Genomic DNA, 25,457 nt, shown 5'->3' on the forward strand with positions numbered 1-25,457 from the left:
GAGAATCATGTCCTTTGATTTCTCCGCTGCTTTTAACACCATACGACCTGCTTTACCAGGGAGTAAGCTCACGGAGATGCAGGTGGATGCTCCACTGGTGTCCTGGATTACAGACGACCTGTCCAGACGGCCACAGTATGTGAGATTGCAGAGCTGTGTATCAGATACTATGGTTAGCAGCACAGGGGCAACTCGGGACTGTCCTTGTCCCCTTTCTTGTTCAGCATCTGCACCTTGGACGTCAGATACAACTCATTCCTGCCACCTGCAGAAGTTTCAGACGATTCGGCCGTTGTGGGCTGTATCAGCCGGGGTCAAGAGGCTGAGTACAGAAGAGTGGTGGACTTTGTTGAGTGGTGTGGGCTGAATCACCTGCAGCTCAACATCACTAAGACAGAGGAGTTGGTAGTGGACTTCAGGAAGGTGAAAACACCCTGCCTTCCCATCTCCATCAAGGGAACGGTTGTGGAAGTCGTCTGGGACTACAAAAACCTGGGAACTCACCTGGACAATAAACTGGACTGGATTAAAAACACAGGGGCTCTGTACAAGAAGGGACAGAGCCAACTGTACTTCCTGAGGAGGCTCCGGTCATTCAACATCTGCAGTACTATGGTGCAGATGTTCTACGACTCAGTGGTGGCCAGCATTTTGTTCCATGCTGTAGTCTGCTGGGGCAGCAGGGTGAGAGCAGCAGATGCCAAGCAGATCGGTAAGCTTGTGCGGAAGGCTGGTTCTGTTCTAGGGGTGGAACATCTGCAGATTTTCTCTTGTTTGGATTCCCTGGTGGTTGTGTCTGAGGGGAGCATGCTGCAGAAGCTACGGAGCATTATGGACAAGCCCTCTCACCCCCTCCATGACACACTGGACAAACAGAGGAGCAGCTTTAGTAACCGGCTGATTCCACCGAGGTGCATCACTGAAGACCACAGGAGACCCTTTCTCCCTGTGGCTATAAGACTACATCTCCTCCTCCTCCTTATGTATATAAGTATATGGTTTCATTGCTCATCTGTATTTTGCACTATTATTTTTTAATGCACACTCTGTATTTTTTCCAAGCCTCAATGCTTACATTTTGTATTTTAAAGTATCTATTTCTGACTGAGCAACCTTGCAACAATAATTTCCTTTGAGATAAATGAAGTTTTATCTTACCTTGTCTGGTTACCTAAGTGCTGGGCTTGAAGAAGGAGATTGTATAAAGAGGAACTAGGTTCTCAAAGGCACATTCAGCTTGGATGATCATACACTGTCTGCACATTGACTCTCGGCACATCATCTTAACCTTTGCCTTGCCACAACTTCTATGCCTCTAATATTTGACATTTCTACCAAAAGAAAGAGATTCTGACTATCTGCTCCTCTTGTAAGATTATAAACTTCTACCATGGTATTACTTCAACCCATCCAATCACCTCAGCATTTAAAAAAATTCTTTTGGTTAGTATAATGCTATTACAATGCCAGGGACCCAGGTTCACACTTACATTCGGTCACCCCTCAGCCTCTGCTCCAGAGAAACAACCCCAAGTTGGTCCAACCTCTCCTTGTAGTTAATTCTCTCTAATCCAAACAGCATCCTAGTGGACCTCTTCTGTACCTTTTCTGAAGCCTCCACATCCTTCCTGTAATGTGGCGACCAGAACTACACACAGTACTCCTAATGTGGTCTAAACAAAATCTTAGGACAGCTGCAATATGACTTCAAAAATGTTGTAGTCAATGGGCTAATGTTTGAGCAAGTATACCTAATTCTTACCACCCTGCCTATTTGTGATGCGACCTTCAGGGAGCTCCGTACTTGCACCTCCAGGTCCCTCTGTACATCAGTGCTGCTAAGGTTGCTGCCGTTAACTGGACACCAGCTTTAGGTGATAAGGCCTTGGGCCCTCGTTTGGTAACCATGGTTACAGTGTTCTGAGGATGTTGATTTTGGGGCCTCATTCAATAGAATGAAATTAATTTTCTTGTTCTGACTGATTCTCAGTTGGTGAACCTATCAATTCTGAGGCATGGGACTGGTATTACCGGGTAGTTGGAGACAGCAGATGTCCAGTGATGGATACCTGGTGGCAGACAGGTAAGAGGCTGCTTCTTTCGTCAGTTGCTTGAGATACCGTGGGGAACCAATGTGTTTATTAAAGTCATAGAGTTAATAGTCTTGGAAACAGGCCCCTCGGCCCAACTCATCCGTGCTGACCATGTTAGAATGGGAATGGGAAGTCACTTTGCATTTCTGATGTACAGCTGCTGTTATAATGTATTGCGAGGACTGCTGAGAGGAACACTGGGGTCTCTCTTCTGCCCATCTGATTTGTCAGGACTGCTGCATGTGCAGGGCCCTTAGCATTGTCAGTGATCCCTCCTAGCCACCCCATAATCACTTTGACCCCCCTACCATCAGGCTGGAGGTTCTGCAGAATTAGGACAAGCCCTGTTCGGGTGGGAATCAGCTTCTTTCTCCGGGCTGTGAGACCCATTGAACTCTCTTCTACCACCCAGGTCTCAACATGTATGAAGCGCCACTAGTATTATACCATTTACTTTTTAACTTGTGTCCATAATGTACTTCATGCTAAAGTCAATCTTCTGGAATATATTTTTACTTGTTAATTTATTTGTGGTCATATTACTTTTATGCGTTGTGTGTGAGTTGTATGTACGGTATTGTTCCCCCTGGCCCGGAGGAACTTCATTAAGTTTAGCGGTATATGTGTGTACGGCAGAAAGACAGTCACCTTGAACTTGAACTCTAGAGATGTCAATCAGTGGATAAGTATTGGAGTGGGCAGCAGAGTTACAAAAGCCTGGGGTTGTTCTTCATACGCCAACATGGCTGGTGAAGCTGGCATTTCAGAGTGCGGGTGGGGGTGAGCTGTCTGAGGTCCGGGTGACGTACTCCCCGACCTGTTAGATAACCAGCAGCAATGAAGAAATAGCTACTTGTTTCAAAGACTGGGTGCTGTGACCTGTCGCTGGTTATACCCCTGTTGCCCTTGTCCATGAGAAGCTTGGGCTCTTTCTAGCAGAGCTGCAGCATTCACTTCTACAGAAGAGGAATAGTGAGGTAGTGTTCAAGAACCATTTAGAAATCTGATGGTGGAGGGGAAGAAGCTGTTCCTACATCTTTGAGTGCAGGTCTTCATGCTCCTGTACCACCTCCCTGATGGCAGCAATGGGAAAAGGAAATAAATTGGGTAGTGAGAGTCCTTAATAATGTTGCAAACTTTTTCAGGCATTGCCTATTAAAGATGCCTTTGATGATGGGGAGGCTAATGTCCATGATGGAGATGGTTGAGTTTACCGTTCTCTGAAGCTTTTTCCAATTCTGTGCATTGCAGCCTCCATGTCAGGCAGTGACGCAACCAGTCAGAATGCTCGCTACTACAGAAATACGCATGCGTCTTTGGTAACATACTAAATATCCTCAAACTCCAAACAAAGTATAGCCATGATACACCAGCGCATTAATGTGTTGGGCCCAGGATAGATGCTGTGAGACGTCGATGGCCAGGAAGTCGAAGCTGCCCACCCTTTCCGTGCTGACTCCTTGATGAGGATTGGTGTGTGTCCTCCCGACGTCCCCAATAGCTGATGTTGAGTGCAAGGTTGTTGTTGCCACACCACCAAGCCAGCTGATCTATCTCGCTCCTATGCGTCCCCTTGTTGCCATCTGAGATTTGGCTAACAGCTGTGTCACTGGTGAATTCATAAATGGTATTTGGGCAGTCGCTAGCCCCACAGTCAGGAGTGTAGAAGGACAAGGGCAAAGCAAGCAAGTTTTGAACCACATTTACTTTTGAAATCCGTGTTTTGAAGAAACAGTCGCTCTCAGGCAACTGGGAACTTGAAGAATTCACAATTAGATTCTGTTATTTTATAGAATCAGTTGGATGGCATGTTAGAGATGTATCTCTACCAAAGGAGGTGTAAGGCGCTCCTTTCCTCTGCTAGTCTGCAGGTCACCCTTGGACAAGGTGTAGCACCTGATCAGGGTCACGTGAAGCCATGGGAGCAGGTGGGGGATGTTCGTATGAACGGCTGGTGCACATGACACGTCCTGGTTATGTGACCTCTGACACCAGGCAGACAGTCTCTGAAGACCATTCATCATGGCTGGGGTCACCCGTCTCGTAAAGACACTGCCCAGAAGGTGGCAATGGCAAACCTCTTCTGTAGAAAAATTTTCCAGTAACAGTCATGGTCATACAAAGACCATGATTGCCCATGTCATACGACACGGCACATAATAAAGGGGCAAGCGAGGCTTTGGTAGAAAACTGCGGTTCTCTGTCAGTTCATGCTGCCAGGTCAATTTTGGAGTTTATGGCTGTGATCACAAGTATGGTGAGGTCAAAGGTTCATTTATTATCAAAGCATGTGTCCGCCGGATAGCTATGAAAATAAGAAAGAAAATGAAAGTTGTTTCAGAGAGAAACATCAAATCTACACCCCCTGTACAAAAAAAGAACAGCATCGTGATCATCAACCCCCAAAATCCCCCTCCCCCCACACAAAACGGAACAAGAACATGGACCCTCAGAAAGCAATACCTCCCCCACACGAAAGAGCTAACAGAACATCAACGCCCAAACCCCTCCCTTCGCACAACAAAACAGAAAAGGGACGGGTAATAAAAAAACACAATATAAAAACCATAAGTCAGAAGAAGTTGACAGTCTATAAACGCAGTAGTCCAATCCATAAACGCAGAACCACGGTACCATCCTACGGCATCATCGAAAGCGTGGGTACCATATGAGTGCAGCGAGGCCTACCCCTTTGCCACAGCGAGCCACACAGCGACAGGCCACTCACAGGCTCCTTCTCCAGCCGTGATCAAAAAGCCGCGGTCTGCGCTGAGACTCTCGCCTGCCTCGCATCTGCTTCTGTGTCTTAATCTGCCTCGACGCTCTAATCAGGAATTAATGGAAGCTTTAAATGGCAAGACATTGGCACGTGCCCCGTCTTGAAGTTTCTTCACATCGAGACCTTCCGAGTACGTGCTCGCTTCCCTGAATCTTCTCGGAGACAACAAAGAGCTAGATCACTCAAACAATCTCCAAACTGTAAGTCGCAGGCTCTAACTCTTAAATGTCCCAGAAACACAATTCACCTTAAACAGACGGAAAAGAAGTGAAAAGGATATTTTCGTGAGCTATCTGGAAGATGCGGACCGAGGGAGCATTGCTCGCTGGCGCCATCTTGACTGGAAAGAGTGCTGGCGGTCCAGGTACAGCGAGAAACTTGCTTGCAGCAGCCTTCCAGGGCTGGAAGGGCAGGCTGTCAGGGCCAACCAAAGACTATGGTTTCCAGGTCTTTGGGAGCACCGGAAGTGGGTGTTGATCGATTGAGATGAGTTCCAGTTTCATTAGGCAGTCCTGACAATAGGAGCAGCATCCTTGATTGCTGGTTTTGTGCTGCCATCTAACATGGGGCAGATTGGGCCTAGTTGGGGAATGTCGGTTCTGCACTGTTCCTGTTTCCCTGAGCAATCTGCTACTTCCTGGATGTCCCTGATGGTGCTTTGGACTCACTGATACAGCAGTTGAACCATAGCTTCAGATCTGAGCAGCCGTGGTTGGAATTGGCACGTTGTGGAACCCTCGACATAAATAGATGTGGCAGTCAGCATTGGTGAAAGTGTGGTGTCTTTCTGAATGGATGGAGTTGGGGCAGATTGGAAACCGTTCCACTCCACGGTGTGACGTTGGAGGTCTGTGCAATGATGGACCACAGTGTGATAGCTATTCTGTGTGGTAAACAGAAAGGATGTCGTTGGGTTTAGTTGTTCTCCGATCTTGGCAATTTAATTGCAGCATTCATCTCGTTCCTGTTTTATAACTTGATCGTTCCCCCCCCCCCCCCGCCTTAAGCATTCATGGAGGAGGAAAAGTTGCTCCTGTGTGGAGGCTTGCCTGTAGGTCAAGTTCTCCCAACAACCAGCACACTTGAGCATTTGATGCCCAAAATATAGACTACAAAGAGTCAGTTACTGGCCACCAATCAACCATCCAGTGGCATGGTCTATCGCCAGGCAAAACAGGAAATGTATGGTCTGAATGCTTAACTCCGATGTGCATAATCACCTAGAAAAATATGTGATCAAGTTATATAAAAAAAATGATGAGATGGATGTCGGCAAGAACAACTCAACCAGCTGTTGACTACCCGAGATACACAACTTCCAAATTACTTCCAGGAAAGAGGTATATTTATATTGTGTCACTTCAAAGCTGGAGATGGTCCAAGTTGCTCTGTGACTCATGAACTATAGCTGAAGTACAGCATATCTGGCTACAGGACACTCCCACAAACAGCACCGTCATAGCTGGATAATTTATCATAGGCTCAGGGTAAATTTAGCCGGAATGCAGCAGGAGTGTCGAAGTTCAAACTAAATTTATCATCAAAGATGTCTAACTTTGTATATGAAATCTATATGTCTTTACTTTGTATATGAAATCTATATGTCTATACTTTGTATATGAAATCTATGTACAAACAGATGGTGGACAAACAACCAGTGTTCAAAGGAAGACGCACTATGCAAATAGAAAATAATGCTGAGTACATGAGATGTAAAGAGTTCTTGAAAGTCTGTCCTGATGGGGGGTCTCAGCCCGAGACGTTGACTCTTTATTCCTGTGTAGATGCTGCCTGATCTGCTGAGTTCCTCCAGCCTTCTGGGTGCGTTACCCTGGATTTCCAGCATCTGCAGAATCCTTCGTGTCCTTGGAAGTGAGTCTGTAGGTCGTAGAATCAGCTTGGAGCAGTGGTGGTTGAAATTATCCGCACTGGTTCAGGAGCTTGTTGGTTGTTCCCGAACCTGGTGCTGTGGGTCCTTAGGCCCCGATACCTCCTGCCTGATGATAGTAGCAAAGAGACGGCGTGGCCTGGTTGGTGGGGGGGTTTTGATGATGGATACTGCTCTTTTTGTGGCAGCACTCCATGTAAATGTGCTTCTTGGAATAGTGTGATTGGCACCTTTTACTTCTGCCTGAGAGAGCAGATAGGACCTTGGTTTAATATCTATATACTACTAAAACTCTCATGCTCTGTTTGTCATACTGCCATGATGAGGCTAAGCTCAGGTTGGAGGAGCAACACCTCATATACCGTCTAGGTAGTCTCCAGCCCTTTGGTATGAACATCGAATTCTCCAACTTCTGGTAATTCCTTCCCTTCCCCTATCCCAGTTTCACTCTGCCCCCTCCCCCAGCTGCCTATCACCTCCCTCATGGTTCCGCCTCCTTCTACTACGCATTGTGCTTTCCCCTATTCCTTCTTCACCTTTCCTGCCTATCACCTCCCTGCCTCCCCTCCTCCACCCCTTTATCTTTCCCCTTACTGGTTTTTCACCTGGAACCTACCAACCTTCTCCTTCCCACCCTCACCCCACCTTCTTTATAGGGCCTCTGCCCCTTCCCTCTTCAGTCCTGACGAAGGGTTCGGGCCCGAAACGTTGACTGATCGTTTCCACGGATGCTGCCCGACCTGCTGAGTTCCTCCAGCGTGTTGTGAGTGTTGCTTTGACCCCAGCATCTGCAGAGTATTTTGTGTTTTTGCTCTGTTTGTTTGTTTGTGACCTCCAATTAGCTCAAACAGTGCATTACAGCGGCACTTTTTTTTGCTAAATCGAATTAAAATGCGCCAACTTGCAGAATACAGGCAAAGTTTAGGGTTATATATTCATATAAAATTGCTCATTTGCCAAAAGTCAACAGGCTGGCTTTCACCTGAGACCCAATTGGCCATCATGGAAATCAGGACGCGACAGCCCGACGCATGCGCAAGGCCAACCTCAGCAGCGACACCTACCGGAGCAAAAGGGCAGGGCAGCTCCATTTCGAACGGTCACATTCTGCTAATCACCATCAGCATGTGCAGGATTGGGGCAGATCTAACTGCCACCCATCAATAAGAGATAATTAAATCTTATTGTAATGACGTACTTCGAGACACCCATAAAACCCTTTGCTGCAGTCAAAGGACAGCAGTGACTATATCACGTCCATTTAGGAGAGCGCCAACCACATCATCAAGAGTAATCAGCATCCTTTGGTGTTAGTGCTTCGTATCTTCTATCCAGCATTAGGGTAAAAAAAAGTCAGCCTAATTATGCCGTGTGGAAAGGGAAGGGGGACATTATGGTCAAAAGGTGATGCCAAACGTCGTCAGGAAGCGGCAAGGAGAGGGAGAGAACAAGAATCGGATGAGGCCAGGGCCGCACGACTCCAGGATCAAAGAGTCAGGACAAAAGAAGATGAGAGAAGAAGAGACAGAGGAGAGGCATGCACGTCTCCAGGATCAGAGACAAACAGCAGACAGCAGAAGAGATGAAGAGACGGGGGATGAAAGGACTGCACGTCTCCAGAATGACAACGAGAGGCACAAGGGTGGCAGATAAACCGGAAATGATGCCATCAAAAGTGTCCTTCGTTAAACGAGGAGGAGCTATATTTGCTTTGCTGTGCATCGTTCTTCTTTAATAAACTGAGGTTTTCTACTTCAGTTTCCAAAGCAAAGCGATACCAATAGCATTCAGGAAAATTTAATGTTCATTCTGGTCACATCACACTGCATTACCCTTCTCTCAAAGGGTGCCCAACGGGTCACCCCATTGTCTTTTCATCTAAAGTTCTGATGGTCTGCTTCTCCCTCAGTACAGAACTGGTGTTGAGTTCCAGGCGTAAAGCTCAAGAATGGGTTCAATGCCTCTCCCTGCTGGATGGATAATGGGAGTGCTGCCATCTACAGTAACATAGGAGTAGAGAGACACTTGGAGACAAGGTTCTGCCCCTGATTTGTTGAGAGAAAAGGGTTGTTCAGTATTATTACCATCTGTTCTGGGCCTTTGCAATCTCCGAATAAAGGTGGGTTATACTGTTGGTCCTGTGACTGAAAGAAGTCTATTAATGCAACATCGTACTGAGGCAAAACATACAAAATGCTGGAGGAACTCAGCAGGTCAGGCAGCATCTGTTGAAAAGAATATATAGTTGCCGTTTCAGGGCAAAACGCTTCATCAGGACTGCCAGAAAGCAGTCGAGGTTATGAAGGGGGAACAGCGAGAGTCAGTCTCACTGGACTGTTGAAAAGAGAACATAGAACATCACAGCACAGGCCAGGCCCTTTGACCCATGATCTTCTGCCAACCATTTAACCTTTCCAAGATCAGCCTAACCCTTCCCTCCTCCATTTTGCTATCATAATTTAATTATTTGTTTTACTTATTGAGATACAGCACAGAATAGGCCCTTCTGACCCTTCAAGCCACGCCACCCAGCAATCCCTTGATTTATCCCTGGCCTAATCACGGGAAAATTTACAATGACTAATTAACTTAACCAACTGTTTTGTCTTTGGATTGTGGGAGGAAACCAGAGCACCTGGATGAAACCCATACGGTCACGGGGAGAACGTACAAACTCCTTTCAGACAGCGGTGGGAATGTGTCTGTCTAAGAGTTTCTTGAATGCCCCTGATGTATCTGCCTCTTCTACCACTACCCTTGCAGGGCATTCCACACATTCACTACGCTCTGTGTAAAGAACTTGTGTCTGACATCCCCCTATTATTATTATTATTATGATTATGAGGACACGCAGTCCCCTTTTATTGTCATTTAGTAATGCATGCATTAAGTGATAAAAATGTTTTTCCAGAATGATATCACGAAAGCACATGACAAACCGACTTAAAAACTAACAAAAAACACCTAATTATAACATATAGTTACAACAGTGCAAAGCAATACCGTAATTTGATAAGAACAGACCATGGCACAGTAAAAGTCTCAGAGTCACTCGAAAGTCCCATTATCTCACATAGACGGTGAACCTCCAGCGCCGCCAACTTGCTGGTGCAGCATCCCGGAAGCATCCGACCACAGTCTGACTCCGAGTCTGTCCGAAAAACTCCGAGCCTCCGACTACCTATTCGACACCGAGCACCATCTCTGCTGAGCATTTCGACCCCAGCCCCGGCAACAGGCGATACACAAAGCCGAGGATTTGGGGCCTTCGTTTGATACTTTCCTCTGATCATCTTTAAATTATGCCCAATGGCATCAGCCATTTCCAGCCTGGGGAAAAAGTTTTTGGTGGTCCACTCTATCTATGCCTTTTATTATCTTGTACATCTCTATCAAGCTACCTCTCATCCTCCTTGGCTCCAAAGAGAAAAGCCCTTCTTCATAGGACATGCTCTCCAATCCAGGCAGAATCCTGATAAATCCCCTCGGCACCCTCTCTAAAGCTTTGAGCATTTAAACCTTTACGTGGGAGGCATACCTCAAACGGACTTTGCAGTGGAGCAGCAAATCACTGAGCCTCAGCGCACTTGGAACAATTTACAGTGGCCAGCTAACCTACCAGCCTGCGCATCCTTGAGATGTGGGAAGTAAGCCGGAGCGCCGGCAGGAAATTCATGCGGTCACAGGGAGGGCATGCAGACTCCACGCAGCAAGCACCGAAGGTCAGGCCCGAAGCCGGACTGCGGGAGCTGTGAGGTGGCAGCGCTGGCAACTGCACTGCTGTGCCTCTTGCACGGCAAGTGGACTTCAGCGGAGGAACTGAAGGGGTTAACTGTGCAGGAAGAAGGGGCCAGTAGAAAGCCTTGCATCGTGTGTGAGGATAAGTTGAGTAATCAGTGACCATTTATTACAATTACTTTACAAATAGACCCTGTTGCTGACATGGTTCGTGAGGCAAAAGAGGGCTCTCAGTGTTTCTGTGTGAAGGGCTGATTATCTGCCTTGAGGATCTGATGAATTAGAGGAGCACAGTAGCGAAGTGGTTAGCGTAATGCTTTTACAGCACCAGTGACGTGGATTCAATGCCCGCCACTGTTTATATGTTCTTTCAGTGACCATGTGGGTTTCCTCTGGGTGCTCCAGTTTCCTCCCACATTCCAAAGGTGTACGGGTCAGTAGCGTTAATTGGTCACATGGGTGTAATTGGATGGCGTGGGCTTGTTGGTCCAGAAGGGTTTATTTACCGTGCTGTATCTCAGAGAGTGGCGGAGTGGAGATACATCTCTACCAAAGGAGGTGTAAGATGCTCCTTCCCTCTACTAGCCTGCAGGTCACCCTTGGGCAAGGTGTAGCACCTGCCTAGGCCCTCGATCAGGGTCACCCGAAGCCATGGGAGCAGTTGGTCGAAGGTCATATGAGCGGCTGGTTCATATCACATGTCCTGCTTGTGCAACCACTGTTGCTAGGCAGATAGTCTCTGAAGAGTATTGATACTGGCTGGGGCCAACTGACTTGTAAAGACGCTGCCCAGAAGAAGGTGATAGCAAACCACTTCTGAAGACAAATTTGCCAAAAACAATTATGGTCATGGACCATGATCGCCCAGATCATACGACATGGCATGTAATGGTGATGGTGATCTGGAGGTAAGTTGATCCTCTATACTAATGGACACTTTGTCTTCCAGAGACTGGTGGAATCTGTATTGCTCCCCACCCTGCCGAGAGAGACGCTGAGATCGTCCCAGCCATGGCCATGAGGCCCTTCTTTGGAATAGATCCAGTCCTCATGGATGAGCAGGTAACCGGGATACATTGTCCGAATCCCTCTGGTTCGCTTTTCCGCTGCTGCCACTTTGCCTGGGGAGATCAGTAAGATGCTGGCCTGTGTATAATGCTCGCTGAACTGAGGGAGCGAAAGGGAATGTAATGTGTTCTGGCTGGGACCTGCTGGAGAATATGTGGTGATTTGAACTCTCAGTGAAAGGCCATGGGAAGTGTGGGTTTGGGGAAGTGCCCTGTCCCACAGGAATGCAGTATTTGCAGTGAGTCAGCAGGTGATGACAGCTACAGCTGTGGCCCATTCGCGAAAGACAGCACTTTCGAACAGCGTAGAATGATAGGGTAAACGCAAGCAGGCTTTTTCCACTGAAGTTGGGCAAGACCAGAACTAGAGGTCATAGGTTAAGGGTGAAAGGTGAAGCATTCAAGGGGAACATGAGGAAGAACTTCTTCACTCCGAATGGCGAGAGTGTGGGGCAAACTGCCAGTACAAGTGGTGGATGCGATTTTGATTTCAGCTTTTAGGAGAACTTTGGACAGGTACATGGATGGGTGGGCATGGGATTAGGCAGGTTTGGCATGCACAGGATGGGCCGAAGGGCCTGTTTCTTTGCTGTAGGGTACTATGACTCTAAGTGTAATGTGGAAAGAGACCTTTCAGCCACACCTACAGCACGTGTATAGCTCCCATTGCGTCTGTGTTGCACGTGACCGCGTGAAACCGCAGAGAGCTGTGGACATCACAGAAACCGGCCTCCTCTCCATGAACTCTGTCTATACTTCTCACTTCCTCAGTAAAGCAGCCAGCATAATCCAAGACCCCACCCACCCCGGGCATTCTCTCTTCTCCTCTCTCCCGTCAGGGAGAAGATACGAAAGCCTGAAAGCCCGTAGCACTGCTTCTGTCCTACTGATATCAGACTTTTGAATGGAAAGGTGCAGTCTTGGCCTTACAATCTGCCTCTTTATGATCCTGCACCTTGTTGTTAACCTGCACTGCACTTTCTCTGCAGCTTTTACACATTATTCTTCATTGTTGTTGTTTTACTTTATTCTATCTCCGCACTGTGTAGTCTGTTGAAACAGTATGCAAGACAAGCTTTTGCCTCTATCTTGGTACATGACAATAATAAACCAACACCAAACCTTTCAGCATGTGACAGGATATGGGTCAAACAAGGGCAAATGAGACTTGTTTGGATGGGCATGTTGGCTTGCATGGACTGCTTGGGATGAAGGGCCTGTTTCTGTGCTGTATTGCCCTATCACTCATGTCTTCCTGCTCACTTGGTTCTTGTGACCTTGGGAATGAAAGAGAAGATCGGTAGCTCGGGTCGGCTGCTTGTTTCTGGGTTGTTTGCTGAGCCTGGAGGTTAGGTCGCAGACGTTTCATCGCCAGCGGAGGTGGCATTATCAGTGTGCAGTGGAGTGTTCTGTCTGCCGAGTGCTCATCTTTATGTTGGTCTGACTCGTTGGCTGTCGCACTGGTCGTCAGTCTCCACTGGATCCTGCCAACTGGATAGCTGAGTGATCTTCACTAGCCCGTATGCCTGGTTATCAGTCGTTGTGAGCGTTGGCCTCTCTGGTGTCCGCAGCTCACCCCTTGGTCCTGATCCTGCAGATGCATTAGTTCATAAATTGTGTCCAGTTCCATATGCTTGTTAGCAGAGTCTTCCATTCAGAACCAAGCTCCTGAGAATTCCCTTGATTTCTTCTTTTGTGCTTCTGCTAGGATTTTTGTAGTTTTCCAGACGAACTTGTGTCTCGGTCTTCATTTCCTGAGATGAGTGACAGTGGATCACATCTTCTTATGGCTAGCTGATGTTCATATAGTCTCATGGATAGTTTTCTCCCCATCTGTCCTGCATAGTGTTTTGGGCAGTCTCCACAAAGGATTTGGTATAGTACATTTGTTTCGTCCACGCGGGCCGTTGGATCTTTTGTTCTGATGATTGTGCTGGGTTTGTGTGCAAGTATTATTCCATGCGGTTGGAGCAGTCTTGTCATTTCGGAAACCTTCCTGACGTATGGTATGGTTAGCCTCTTTCTTGCCTGTTCACTAGTCTATTTCATTTGTCCTGTAATCTTCCGTAGAATGATTCATATTTGCAGCTTGAGTTAGCTCTCCAACGGTTGAGTAAAGTTAACTCGGTCCCTTGATCTCACTGCAGAAAAATGCCAAGGGATTCACTTTGGAAGACTACCTTGATGGCAGAATGCAAAGTTAATGGCAGAATTCTTAGCAGTGTGGAGAAACCTGGGGTCCAAGTCCACAGATCTCTCAGAGCTGCTGCGTAAATTGATAGGATGGTTAAGGAGGAGTGCAGTGCATTGGCCTTCATTTGTCAGGGACTGAGTTCAAGAGCCATGAGGTAATGTTACAGCTATATAAACGTCTGGTTCGACCCCACTTAGAGTACTGTGTTCAGTTCTGGTCACCTCATTATAGGAAGGATGTGGAAGCACAAGAGAGGGTACAGGGGAGGTTTACCAGGATGCTGCCTGGACTAGAGAGCATGTCTTATGAAGATAGGCTTGAGCTTTTCTCTTTGGAGTGAACGAGGATGGGAGGTGATAGAAGTATACAAATTGATAAAAGCCGTAGACACAGTGAACAGCCACTGCCTTTTTCCCCAGGGTGCCAACGGCTCATGTCAGAGGACATCCCTTTAAAGTGAGCGGCAACATTTTAGAGGAGATTTACACAGAGAGCCAAGTGCCTGGAATTTACTGATGGGGGTGGTGGTAGAGGCGGATAGAATGGGGACATTAAAGAGACCTTTAGATAGTTCATGGATGAAGAAGAATTGAGGACCATGTGGGAGGGAAGGATTAGATTGATCTCGGAGTAGGTTAAAAGAATGGTGTAACATTGTAGGCCATAGGGCCTTGTACCGTGCTGTATTGTTCTACGTACTGACTTTGCTCTGTCTGTTCCAGGGTAGGAGGTTGACGGGCAACAATATCTCTGGCTCGCTATGCATCGCCCAGGCGTGGCCTGGGATGGCCAGGACTATCTACAACGACCACAACAGATTTGTGAACACTTATTTCAAGCCCTACCCCAGTGAGTGCACTCTTTGCATCGATCATAGGAGATTTATTGCAGGGAAGAGGGAATTGCGTCCTCGGGAGAGACTGTGCACACTGTCTGAGGTAGAGAATGTTAGTAGGAGAAGTTTGACAAAGTAACTAGTTTGCCAGCAGAATGGCTGGTAACTGGAAGACATGGAATAAAGCCAAAGAACTGGGATGGTGGAGAGCAAATGAAGCAAAAACTGCTCACCCAATGAGCTGTTAGATCTGGAGCACCTTGAACAGTTCAGAGGTCAATTCAGCAGTCAGTTGCTAAGTGGAATTGAATGGATAGTTGAAACTAGCCACGTCTAAGATCTCTGTCTATACTTCCTGCCGTCTCAGTAAACCATCCAGCACAATCAAAGACCCCAGATATTTTCTGTCCGCTCCCTTCCCCTCAAGGAGAAAGTTCAAAAACCTGAAAGCATGAACTGCCAGGCTGAAGGACAGCTTTTGTCTCACTGTTGTAAGAATATTGAATTGTTTGATATCAGGAACTCCTGACTTCACAATCTACTTGTCATGGCTCTTGCTCCTTATTGTCTACCTGCACTGCACTTTATCTGCACAACACAGGTGTGGAGCTTGTTTAGGGGGCACTTGCATAGGGTCCTGGATAGGTTTGTCCCATTGAGGCAGAGAAAAGAAGGTAGGGTGAAGGAACCGTGGTTGACAAGAGGTGGAACTTTTAGTCAAGAGGAAGAGGAATGCATAGAGGCATACTTTAGTTTAGGAAGCAAAGATCAACATGGCTGTTAAGTGTTATAAGGTAGTCAGGATGAAGCTTAAAAAGGACTCAGGAGAGCTAAAAAGGGACGTCAGAAGGTCTTGATGAATAAAATTATGGAAAATCCCAAGGCATTTTACATGTAACACACATCAAAGTTGCTGGTGAACGCAGCAGGCCAAGCAGCATCTCTAGGAAGAGGAACAGTCGACGTTTCAGGCCGAGACCCTTTGTCTCGGCCTGAAACGTCGACTGTACCTCTTCCTAGAGATGCTGCCTGGCCTGCTGTGTTCACCAGCAACTTTGATGTGTGTTGCTTGAATTTCCAGTATCTGCAGATTTCCTCGTGTTTGCATTTTACACGTACGTGAGTTGCAGGAGATGACTAGAGTGAGGGTAGGACCACTCAGAGATAAAGGGATAAAGGGGGAAACGTGCCTGGAGGAGGAGGAGGAGGAGGAGGAGGAGGTAGGGGAGGTTCTTAATTAATACTTTGCTTCATTAGGAAGTGGGACCTTGATGAATGTGAGGCTATTGTAGAACAGATGAATGTGCTGGAGCATGCTGAGGTTAAGAGATGTGCATCTTTGGAGCTTTTGAAAAATAGTAGAATAGATGAATTCCCAGGGCCGGACAGGATAAACCACAGGTTAGTGTGGGAAGTGAGGGAAGAGATTGCAGGGTCATTGATGAAGATCTTTGCGTCCTTACTGGCCATAGCAGTAGCACCAGTAGATCGGAGGAAGGTAAATCTCGTACCTTTGAACAAGAAGGGATAATCCTGGTAATCGTGGACTAGTTAGTTTTACATCAGTGGTGAGACATGGCAGCCTAACGGATAGTGTAGCACAGTTACAGCGGCGGCACACCCCAGGTTCAATTCCCGTCGTTGTGTCCAAGGAATTTGTGCATTCTCCCCGTGATTGCTTGGTTTTCCTCCAGGTGCTCCTGTTTCCTCCCACATTCCAAAGATGTACAGGCTAGAAGGTTAATTGGTCACATGGGTGTAACCAGGCGGCATGGGCTTGTTGGCCAGAAGACCTTATTACCATGCTGACTCTTTAAATCAGCCATGATGGAATGGCAGATCAGACTCAATGGTCCAAATGGCCTAGTTATGCTCCAATGTCTTCTGGTGTAATGGTGGCAAAACTACTGGAGAGGATTCTTAAGGACAAGACTTAAGAGCATTTGGAGAGGCATAGTCTTATTAGGGATAGTCAGCATAGCTTTATGAAGGCCAGATCATGCCTCATGAATCCTGGTTGATGTTTTCAAGGAAGTGATGAAAAAAAATGATAAAGATAAAAAAAAAATCTTTGTGATTTTGAAAGTTTGAATATGACATTGAGGACCCTCTGATGTTGTGGATAGTGTAGAAGGTTGTGGTTTGCAATGGGACATAGTCAGGAAGCAGAGCTGGGGCTGAGAAGTAGCAGATGGAGTTCAATCCAGAAAAGTGTGAAGTGATTCACTTTGGATTCAAGCTTGAAGGCAGAGTACAAAGTGAATGGTAGGATTCCTAGCAGTGAGGAGGAACAGAGGAACCTTGGAGTCCAGGTCCATAGAACCCTCGGTTGGTTAAGAAGGCATATGGTGTGTTGGGTTTCATTGACTGGGGAATTGAGTTCAACCATATAACCATAACAGCACGGAAACAGGCCATCTCGGCCCTTCTAGTCCGTGCCAAGCTCAAGAGCCACAAGTAATACTGCAGCTCTATAAACTCTGGTTAGACTTGGTGTATTGTGTTCAGTTCTGGTTGCTTCACTACAGGAAGGATATGGAAGGCTTAGAGAGAGTGTAGAGGAGATTTACTAGGATTTTGCCTGGATTAAAGAGCATGTCTTAATCATGTGACAGTAATAAATTACCAAAGGAGTAACTGGCAGAGTGGGGATTATAACCTGTGATGGACAGCAGCCCATCCCTATCAGAATGATACCCAGATCCAAAGGATAATTTACCAGGAGAATTGACAGAAGTTAAAGTGGTTCATGGAAGTAATAAGTTTGAAATGTTATGAGATTGACATCTCAAATAATAAAAGCTGAAGTAAATGGAGAGATTGCCTGGAATCACTGATTCCAGGCCTTTCAGTGTTGAAGTTATGAAATGTTCCAACACATTGCCGGTAGTAGATTTCTGTACAGCAATTAGCACTAAGTTCTGGGTTGACTGATAATTTAAAATTACGGTACCAGTTGGTCTAAATAAATAAAATGGTTGGGTATTTCATTACCAAATAAGGTAATGAGGTAAAGTCTTGCTTGTGCAGTTAGGTAGTGGATATGGTAGAATGGACTGGAGAGGTTAGACTGCTGACAAATGGTCCCATCCCTTCCTTGATGAGGACTATTGGAGAGAACCGTTAAAGAACTTGCACAGGCTTAATGGGCCGAATAGTCATCTTCTGTGCCATCTTATTCTATGCTGAAGCAGCACTCGTCTAAATTATGTCAAGATCGGGACTGCGGAATAGGAATGCTGAAAAAATGAGATTCCTCCTGCTCGAGATTGGGAATCTGAAGTTCAGTTTTACTCCTGTAACAGGATAAGAATGTCAAAACCAGGGGGGTTGTCAGGCTGTGGGTGAGATGGCAGTGAGAAGACCCCTTGGGAGGCATCGAGGAAACTACTGATCATTGTGGGGCTGACATTAAAGGGGCAGCAAAACTCCTGGTGCAAGAGCAGGGTAAAGAAAGTCACGGCCACAGTGAACGATCTCTGAGAAAGCACCTTCTCTCCTTTCTCTCCGCAGACCACTTTTTCACAGGCGATGGGGCGTACAGATCTGCAAAAGGCTATTACCAGATCACGGGCAGGCTGGACGATGTCATTAACATCAGCGGACACAGGCTGGGCACGGCTGAGATTGAAGGCGCAGTGGTAGGAGAACCAAGAAGGGTGATTTGGGGTGGTGAACTTGCACTTCAAACTTAATAGTATCAGCTGGTATTTCTTCTTTGGGGACTTATTGAAAGAATCACCTCATGGGCTGTAGGTTTTCACACCAACGCATCCTCTCTCGCCAGCGCAAAACAACACATTTCATTTGTGACGTATGTCAGTGATAATAAACCTGATTCTGATAAAATATACCAAAAATAAAAATATTGGAGCAGAGTTAGGCCATTTGGCCTATTAAGTCCACTCTGCTATTTACTTACTTGCTGTCTGTTACGCAGCTGGTGTTTAGGGCAGCAATGAAGGTCCTCTATCTCTGTCTGTCCTTGGCCATCTTCTCTCTGTGGCCCGGGGTCCTCAGCCGCACATAGAGAGAGAAAGATTCTTCATCGCTGTTTCCATTACAATTGTTTTTTTTTGACCTGTCAGGGTTACCAGCCTCGAGCTGAACCTCCGAACCTGGAGGTCCGATGGACCACTCTTAGTGTGGCCTCTACCCTTTGACCCTGGTTGACATGGGTGACCCTACCAAGAGCCAAAGCACAAAGCCCTGGCTCCATCTCTCTGGGTCACTGAGGCACAGAAGCTTTCAAACCCTACGACAAGGTTGTGGTCCTCTTCGAGGTCTGTTATTCAATCATGGTTATTTTATTTTCCCCCATTCTCCCCTTCTCCCTGTTACTCTCAACTGCCTTTACTAATCAAGAGCCGGCCTTAAACATACCCAGAGACCTGTCCTCCACAGCCCACTGTTGTAACAGATTTACCAGTCTGTTTGAAGAAATTCCTTTTCTTGGTCCTTTTATTCTGAGGCTGTGCCCTCAGATCCTAAGACTCTCCCACTACAGGAAATATCATCTCCAAGTCCATTCTACCCAGGCCTCGCTCCTGGGTTGATCTAGTCCTGTAAGGACAGGAATCTTTGAAGCAGATAGCCAGATTAAAGCACTGATACTTGAGTTTTCTTTGAACTTTCAGAACCAACACCTAGTTGTGGCTGAGTCTGCGGCAATCGGATGTGCTCATGAGATCAAGGGGGAAGGTAAGAGGAATGGAGAGAGGCGGACTGAGTTAAGTAGCTGTAGGGAGTGGCGTTCCTTAGGGTGAAGAGTTGCTGTATATTTGTTCCTATGTGATTGGGTTCGGGAGGGGAAACAATACTTAAGTGACGGGAGGATAGATGATACAATCATAAACACCAGAGGTTCTGCAGGTGCTGGAAATCTTGAACACGACACACGCACACAATGGTGGAGGAACTCGACAAGTCAGGCAGCATCTATGGAAGATAACAAACACTCTCCGGTCTTGGACCAAAATGTGGATGACACAATGCTACCCTATGGAAAACACACGAGAAAATAAGGTGCTTAAATGATTAAAACGCTGCTGTAATTTTTTTTCCCCAGATGTCACAGATCATGCCACAGGTTGAGAAACAAGTATAGGGAAGCAAAAAGTTACAACATAACGTCTAAAAAAGTGAAATGTTTATTCGGTAGATAGCTAATAGAGGAGAAGTGCTAGCAATGGCGTTGTGTGTGTGTGTCTTTCTCTGGTTTAATATCACTAGCGTAGTCTGCAAAAGTCTTAGGCATATGTAAAAAAATTTGTAAAGCAAAGATGCTTTCAAAAATAATGAAATGAAAAGTTTCTAAATATCGAAAACTTTACTATAAAAGAGCAGTACACATAAAAAAACTAAGTGTTTTGCAGCAGCAATACATAAAAAAATGAGCTACAACCAGAAATAAATATGGAAAAAATTAAATTATTTAAAAAGAGCAAAAAAATAGTGAGGTGGTGTTCATGAGTTGGATCTGATGGTGGAGGGGAGGGAGCTGTTCATATAATGTTGCGTGTGCATCTTTAGGCTCCTGTACCTCCTCTCTGATGATAGCACTGAGAAGAGAGCATAGAAACATAGAAAATAGGTGCAGGAGTAGGCCATTCGGCCCTTCGAGCCTGCACCACCATTCAGTACGATCATGGCTGATCATCCAACTTAGAACCCTGTACCTGCCTTATCTCCATACCCCCGATCCCTTTAGCCACAAGGGCCATATCTGTCTCCCTCTTAAATATAGCCAATGAACTGGCCTCAACTGTTTCCTGTGGCAGAGAATTCCACAGATTCACCACTCTCTGTGTGAAGAAGTTTTTCCTCATCTCGGTCCTAAAAGGCTTCCCCTTTATCCACAAACTGTGACCCCTCATTCTGGACTTCCCCAACATTGGGAACAATCTTCCTGCATATAGCCTGTCCAATTCCTTTAGAATTGTATATGTTTCAATCGGATCCCCCCTCAATCTTCTAAATTCCAGAGAGTATAAGCCTAGTCGATCCAGTCTTTCATCATATGAAAGTCCTGCCATCCCAGGAATCAATCTGGTGAACCTTCTTTGTACTCCCTCTATGGCAAGAATGTCTTTCCTCAGTTTAGGGGACCAAAACTGCACACAATACTCCAGGTGTGGTCTCACCATGTACTGGGTGATGGGGGCTCTTAATGATGGATGCCACCTTTTAGAGGTATCGCCTTTTGAAGATGTCCTTGATGCTGGGGAGGCTATTGCCCATGGATGGAGCTGGCTGAGTTTACAACTCTCTGCAGCTTTTTCCAGTCATGTGCAGTGGCCGCTCCATACCAGAAGGTGATGCAACCAGTCAGAATGCTCTCTACAGGTATAGCTATAGAAATTTGCTGGAGTCTTTGGTGAAATACCAAACCTCCTCAGACTCCTAATGAAATAAAGTAACTGCTGTGCCTTCTTTGTAATTGCAACAATACGTTGAGCCCAGGATAGATTTTCATGGCTCTGTCTAGATGCCTTTTAAATACAACTATTGTGACTGCTTCTGCCACCATTACTAGAGGCTGCTTCCAGGCTCCAGTAAAACACACTTATTTAAATGTTTCCCCTCACCTTAAAGCAATGCCCTCTATATTTCACACCTCTACTCTGGGAAAGAAACTCTATCTGTCTCTCTGAAAACTTTATACGCTTCTGCCAGGGCTCCCAACGGTCTCTGATGTTCCAGCAACAATCCAGGTCTGTCCACCGTTCTCTTTGAGTGAAAGTTCTCTAATGCAGGCAGCGGTCTGGTGAGCCTCCTCTGCACCTCTCCTGTGACCAAAACTGGACACAATAATCAAAATGCAGCCTAAGCAGTTTTATACTCAACAGAATCATGACTTCCTGACTCTTGTACTCGTTGCCCCAGCTGATGAAGGAGAATGTGCTGTAAGCCTTTTTTACTGTCCAACCTACTTGTGTTGACCTCCGAGAGATCAGGAGGTCACCAGCCTATTCTGGGGTTCAGTTCTGACGTTGAGAAAGACTTTTCTCCGGCAGGGCTACTTCTTGGAGTTGGGGAGGAAGTGGTTAATATAGTCCTTGTGTTTCTCTCGCCAGCTTCCTACGTCTTCATTGTTTTAAAGGACGGAGTTGACATGTCTGAGCAGGTCATCAGAGAGGAACTGAGAGATATCGTCTCTCGGAAGATTGCGAAGTACGCTGCTCCTGACTTTATCCAGGTAATGTCCGGGTGTGGTGCGTCCTGGACCAGGAACTGCTCTAATGCACACAGTACGGTGTCTGTCCACGTGTAACCCCGGGGTGCAGGAGTAGCAGGGACGGTTTCAGTAACTTACTGTATACCTTGCAATGTCTGGGCCCAGGGCAAGTGTCAGTGGACAAAGCACTCAAACCCGGCAATATCACAGGGTCAAGCAAAGTAGGAATGGATTATAGAACATATGGCTGATTGACCAAACCTTCACCTGCTCATAGAGTCATCTTCAGCCCGTCAAATCCATGCCAAACATCAAGTTCCTAATTACAATAATCCTACACTAATCCCATTTCATTCTCTCCACATTCCCATCAAGTCTTCCCATATTCCCATTAATTTCTTCCACCTATCATTTCCCAACTTCTTACCTCATCCTCTCCCTCACCCCGCCCTGTCCCGACACCCACCTACCTTCCCCATCATCTGCTTTCACCTACCACATGCCAGTTTGTACTCCTTCCCCGACCCCCACGTTCTTATTTTGGCTTCTGTCCTCTTCCTTTGCAGTCTTGATGAAGGGTCTCTGATATTAGCCATTTCTGCCCTGCGAGAAAGCTGCTGGCTCTCCACTCTGTACACCTTTATCTCAAGTCATCTCTCATCCTCCTTTAGTACAGTGAGAAAAGCTCTAGGCTCATTCAACCTATCCTCATAAAATATGCTCTCTAATCCAGGCAGCATCCTGGTGAATCTTCTCTTCACCTTCTCTAAAGCTTCCACACCCTTCCCAGAATGAGGCTACCAGCACTGAACATAATGAGGGCCAATGACTACACAGGCTTCCCCTGCCATCCGAAAGTAGAGCGTTCCTATGAAACGGTTCGTAAGCCGAAATGTCGTAAAGCGAAGAAGCAATTACCATTTATTTATATGGGAAAATTTTGTGAGCGTTCGCAGACCCAAAAATAACCTACCAAATCATGCCAAATAACACATAAAACCTAAAATAACAGTAACATATAGTAAAAGCAGGAGTGATATGATAAATACACAACCTATATAAAGTAGAAATACTTCTCTGCAACGATTGCCTGCACAGATCTCCGTAGCGAAAATCTCATGCAAGTGCTCTCGGCAGAAAATCTCACGCAAGCGCTGTTGGCATAAACGTGCTCTCCAGTAACCTTTAAATTATGAAGCTGCCAAATCTACCAAATAACATGTAAAAATACACAGCCTATATAAAGTAGAAATAATGTATGTACAGTGTATTATCACTTACCGGAATTGGGAAAACAGCACCGAGCTCACTGATGATGGTGTGTTAGACGGGCTGCCGACCTGATACATTGCCGCGAAGAACGCAGCGGTAGCCAGGAGGCACACAGCACATAGTTAACAAAAAAACCGAAATAAACATGCTAATTAATTGGGTGCTGCCCGGAAATGCCGGTGCAGATCAGAGGTGATTGCCGATTGCATCGCCTCTGATCTGGGCCGACAATTATGTCTAGTTTTACGCTAAGTGTAACACCTTTACTCTTTCAGGCTTTTCCGACACCATAGAACTCATCTTGCAAACGGCTGCTCAATGCAACGTGCATAAGCAATGCCGTTCCAAATCCGGGGCAGAGCGGCTGCTCGGGGTGCACGCTGCCTTTTATCGCATGCTGCCTTTCTTCGTAACAGTGAAAACACCTTCTGAAAGCGAAAACAGGGTACTAATGTAGGTCTTTCGTAACAGTGAGGTTTCGTAAAGCGAACGTTCGAAAAGCGGGGGACACCTGTACACCTTCTTAACCACCCTATGCACTTCCATGGCAACTTTGAGAGAATTAAGGATGTGGACCCCAAGATTCCTCTGTTCCTCAATACCAAATCCTGCCATTAAACATAAGATATCAGAGCAGAATCAGGCCATTCGGCCCATCGAGTCTGTCCGCCATTTCATCATGGCTGATCCATTTCCCTCTCAGCCCCGATCTCTTGCCTTCTCCCCGTATCCCCTCATAACCTGGATAATCAGGAACCTGTCAAACCTTGCCTTAAATATACACAAACCTTGAACTGTACCCCAAAACTCAGCCCTCTAAACTGTTATCATTTCACAAGCAGGCTTGAGCAGAAATAGAGCATTCAGCTCTATTAGTCTATGCTAGTGGCCATTCTCCACAAGTGACCTCCAACCCCATTTCTACCACCCCATCTCACTGTCAGCATACCTGTCCCAGCAGTGGGTAATGTGGCAAATGCAGGAAGGGCAAGTGGTAACTTCAGGAGTGAATGGTGTAGATTCAAGGCCTCCCGCAAATCTGCGAGCATATGATGCTGCTAAACCTGTAAAACATTCCAAAACACTTCTCAGAAACACTGCTAAAATATTCTAGACAGTCTAGGATTGATTCAAGATTCAAAAAACTTTATTGTCATTCTAACCGTACATCAGCTCTGCAGGGCAGAATGAGACAGCGTTTCCCAGGAGCAGTGCAATCATAACATAACAAATGCAACACTAAATAATAAACATAACAATAAATAGTAAAACACAACAGGCACATGTCAGTTAAATCAGTTATAAGTGTCCAGTGCAAGTTAAAAGTGTCCAAAGCAGAGTCAGGTGGAGCAGCTATTTAGCAGTCTGACTGCCTGTGGGCGGAAGCTGTTTAGTAGCCTTGTGGTTTTAGTTTTGATGCTCCTGTAATGTTTGCCTGATGGCAGAAGAACAAACAGTTCATGGAGAGGGTGTGAGGGGTCTTTAATGATGTACTGTGTCTTCTGGAGGCATCGACTCTGAAAGAGGTCTTGGACAGAAGGTAGGGAGACCCCGATAACCTTCTCTGCTCCCCTAACCACCCTCTGCAAGGCTTTTTTGTCGACAGCACTGCAGCTGGAGTACCAGGTTGTGATGCAAAAGGTCAGCACACTCTCAACCACGCCTCTGTAGAATGTAGTTAAGATGTTAGCGGGGAGTGATGCTTGTTTAAGCTTCCTCAGAAAGTGCAACTGGTTTCTGATTTTAGATTTTGCTGATAGAAGTCATCCCAGGTAACAAACGGACCTTGTTTTTATGGATGGCCTTAAGTTAATATTGTTTATAATTTGGGAAAAACATTAAAATCTTTCAATGTGGTAACTGTACCTCCACAGTATTGTGATGTATGGCGTTAAATTGATGATCAGATCAGATTAATAAGAAAGAACACATACAGTCAGTCTATGTAAATAATAGTTATTTCTACGTCTGATAGGATTGATTTTATATTTAGTATATATTTTTTTTATTGTGTTTTTAATGCTGAATTGGATCCGAGTAACAATCACTTTGTTCTCCTTTGCACCTGTATACTGAACAATGACAATAAACAATCCTGATTTGTGAATGACTAAACATGGAGACACTGAGGAAGCTGGGTCATAGGAACTAATTATATACATATGTTGGCCCTATGAATTTAATATTATGGGGGCTCGTTGGATGTAGGAGTGCCCATAAATTAGTTGTCTGTAACCAAAGGAATGACCTGTTGATAACTGGGCCGTTTTTATTGTGTACTGATCTGCCTTGCCTGTCGTATTCTTACCCACCCTCCCCAGGGTTTCCACTTCATTTTGAACCCAGTCCACTCTCTGCTGCCCTCGCGGGTCATGGCTGAGAGAAGAGCACTAAAGGTGGGCCATTTGCTCTTT

General features: G+C 46.0%; 1 protein-coding gene across 3 annotated transcripts in view; it reads left to right on the forward strand.

Moving 5' to 3' along the window:
* Window positions 1-25,457, forward strand: part of LOC140205884 (acetyl-coenzyme A synthetase 2-like, mitochondrial) — an 88,587-nt gene that overhangs the window by 56,632 nt on the left and 6,498 nt on the right. For 2 of the 3 annotated variants that reach the window (XM_072273728.1, XM_072273745.1), the window contains exons 8-13: window positions 1,991-2,083; window positions 11,448-11,560; window positions 14,482-14,608; window positions 18,108-18,235; window positions 19,232-19,295; window positions 21,671-21,792. In XM_072273728.1, coding sequence (XP_072129829.1) covers window positions 1,991-2,083; window positions 11,448-11,560; window positions 14,482-14,608; window positions 18,108-18,235; window positions 19,232-19,295; window positions 21,671-21,792 — 647 coding nt within the window. Of the gene's footprint in view, window positions 1-1,990; window positions 2,084-11,447; window positions 11,561-14,481; window positions 14,609-18,107; window positions 18,236-19,231; window positions 19,296-21,670; window positions 21,793-23,318; window positions 25,455-25,457 lie in introns of those variants that run through there. The other variant, XM_072273735.1, reaches the window with a different exon arrangement.

Source organism: Mobula birostris, chromosome 1 (assembly GCF_030028105.1).
Source record: "Mobula birostris isolate sMobBir1 chromosome 1, sMobBir1.hap1, whole genome shotgun sequence".
NCBI lineage: Eukaryota > Metazoa > Chordata > Chondrichthyes > Myliobatiformes > Myliobatidae > Mobula > Mobula birostris.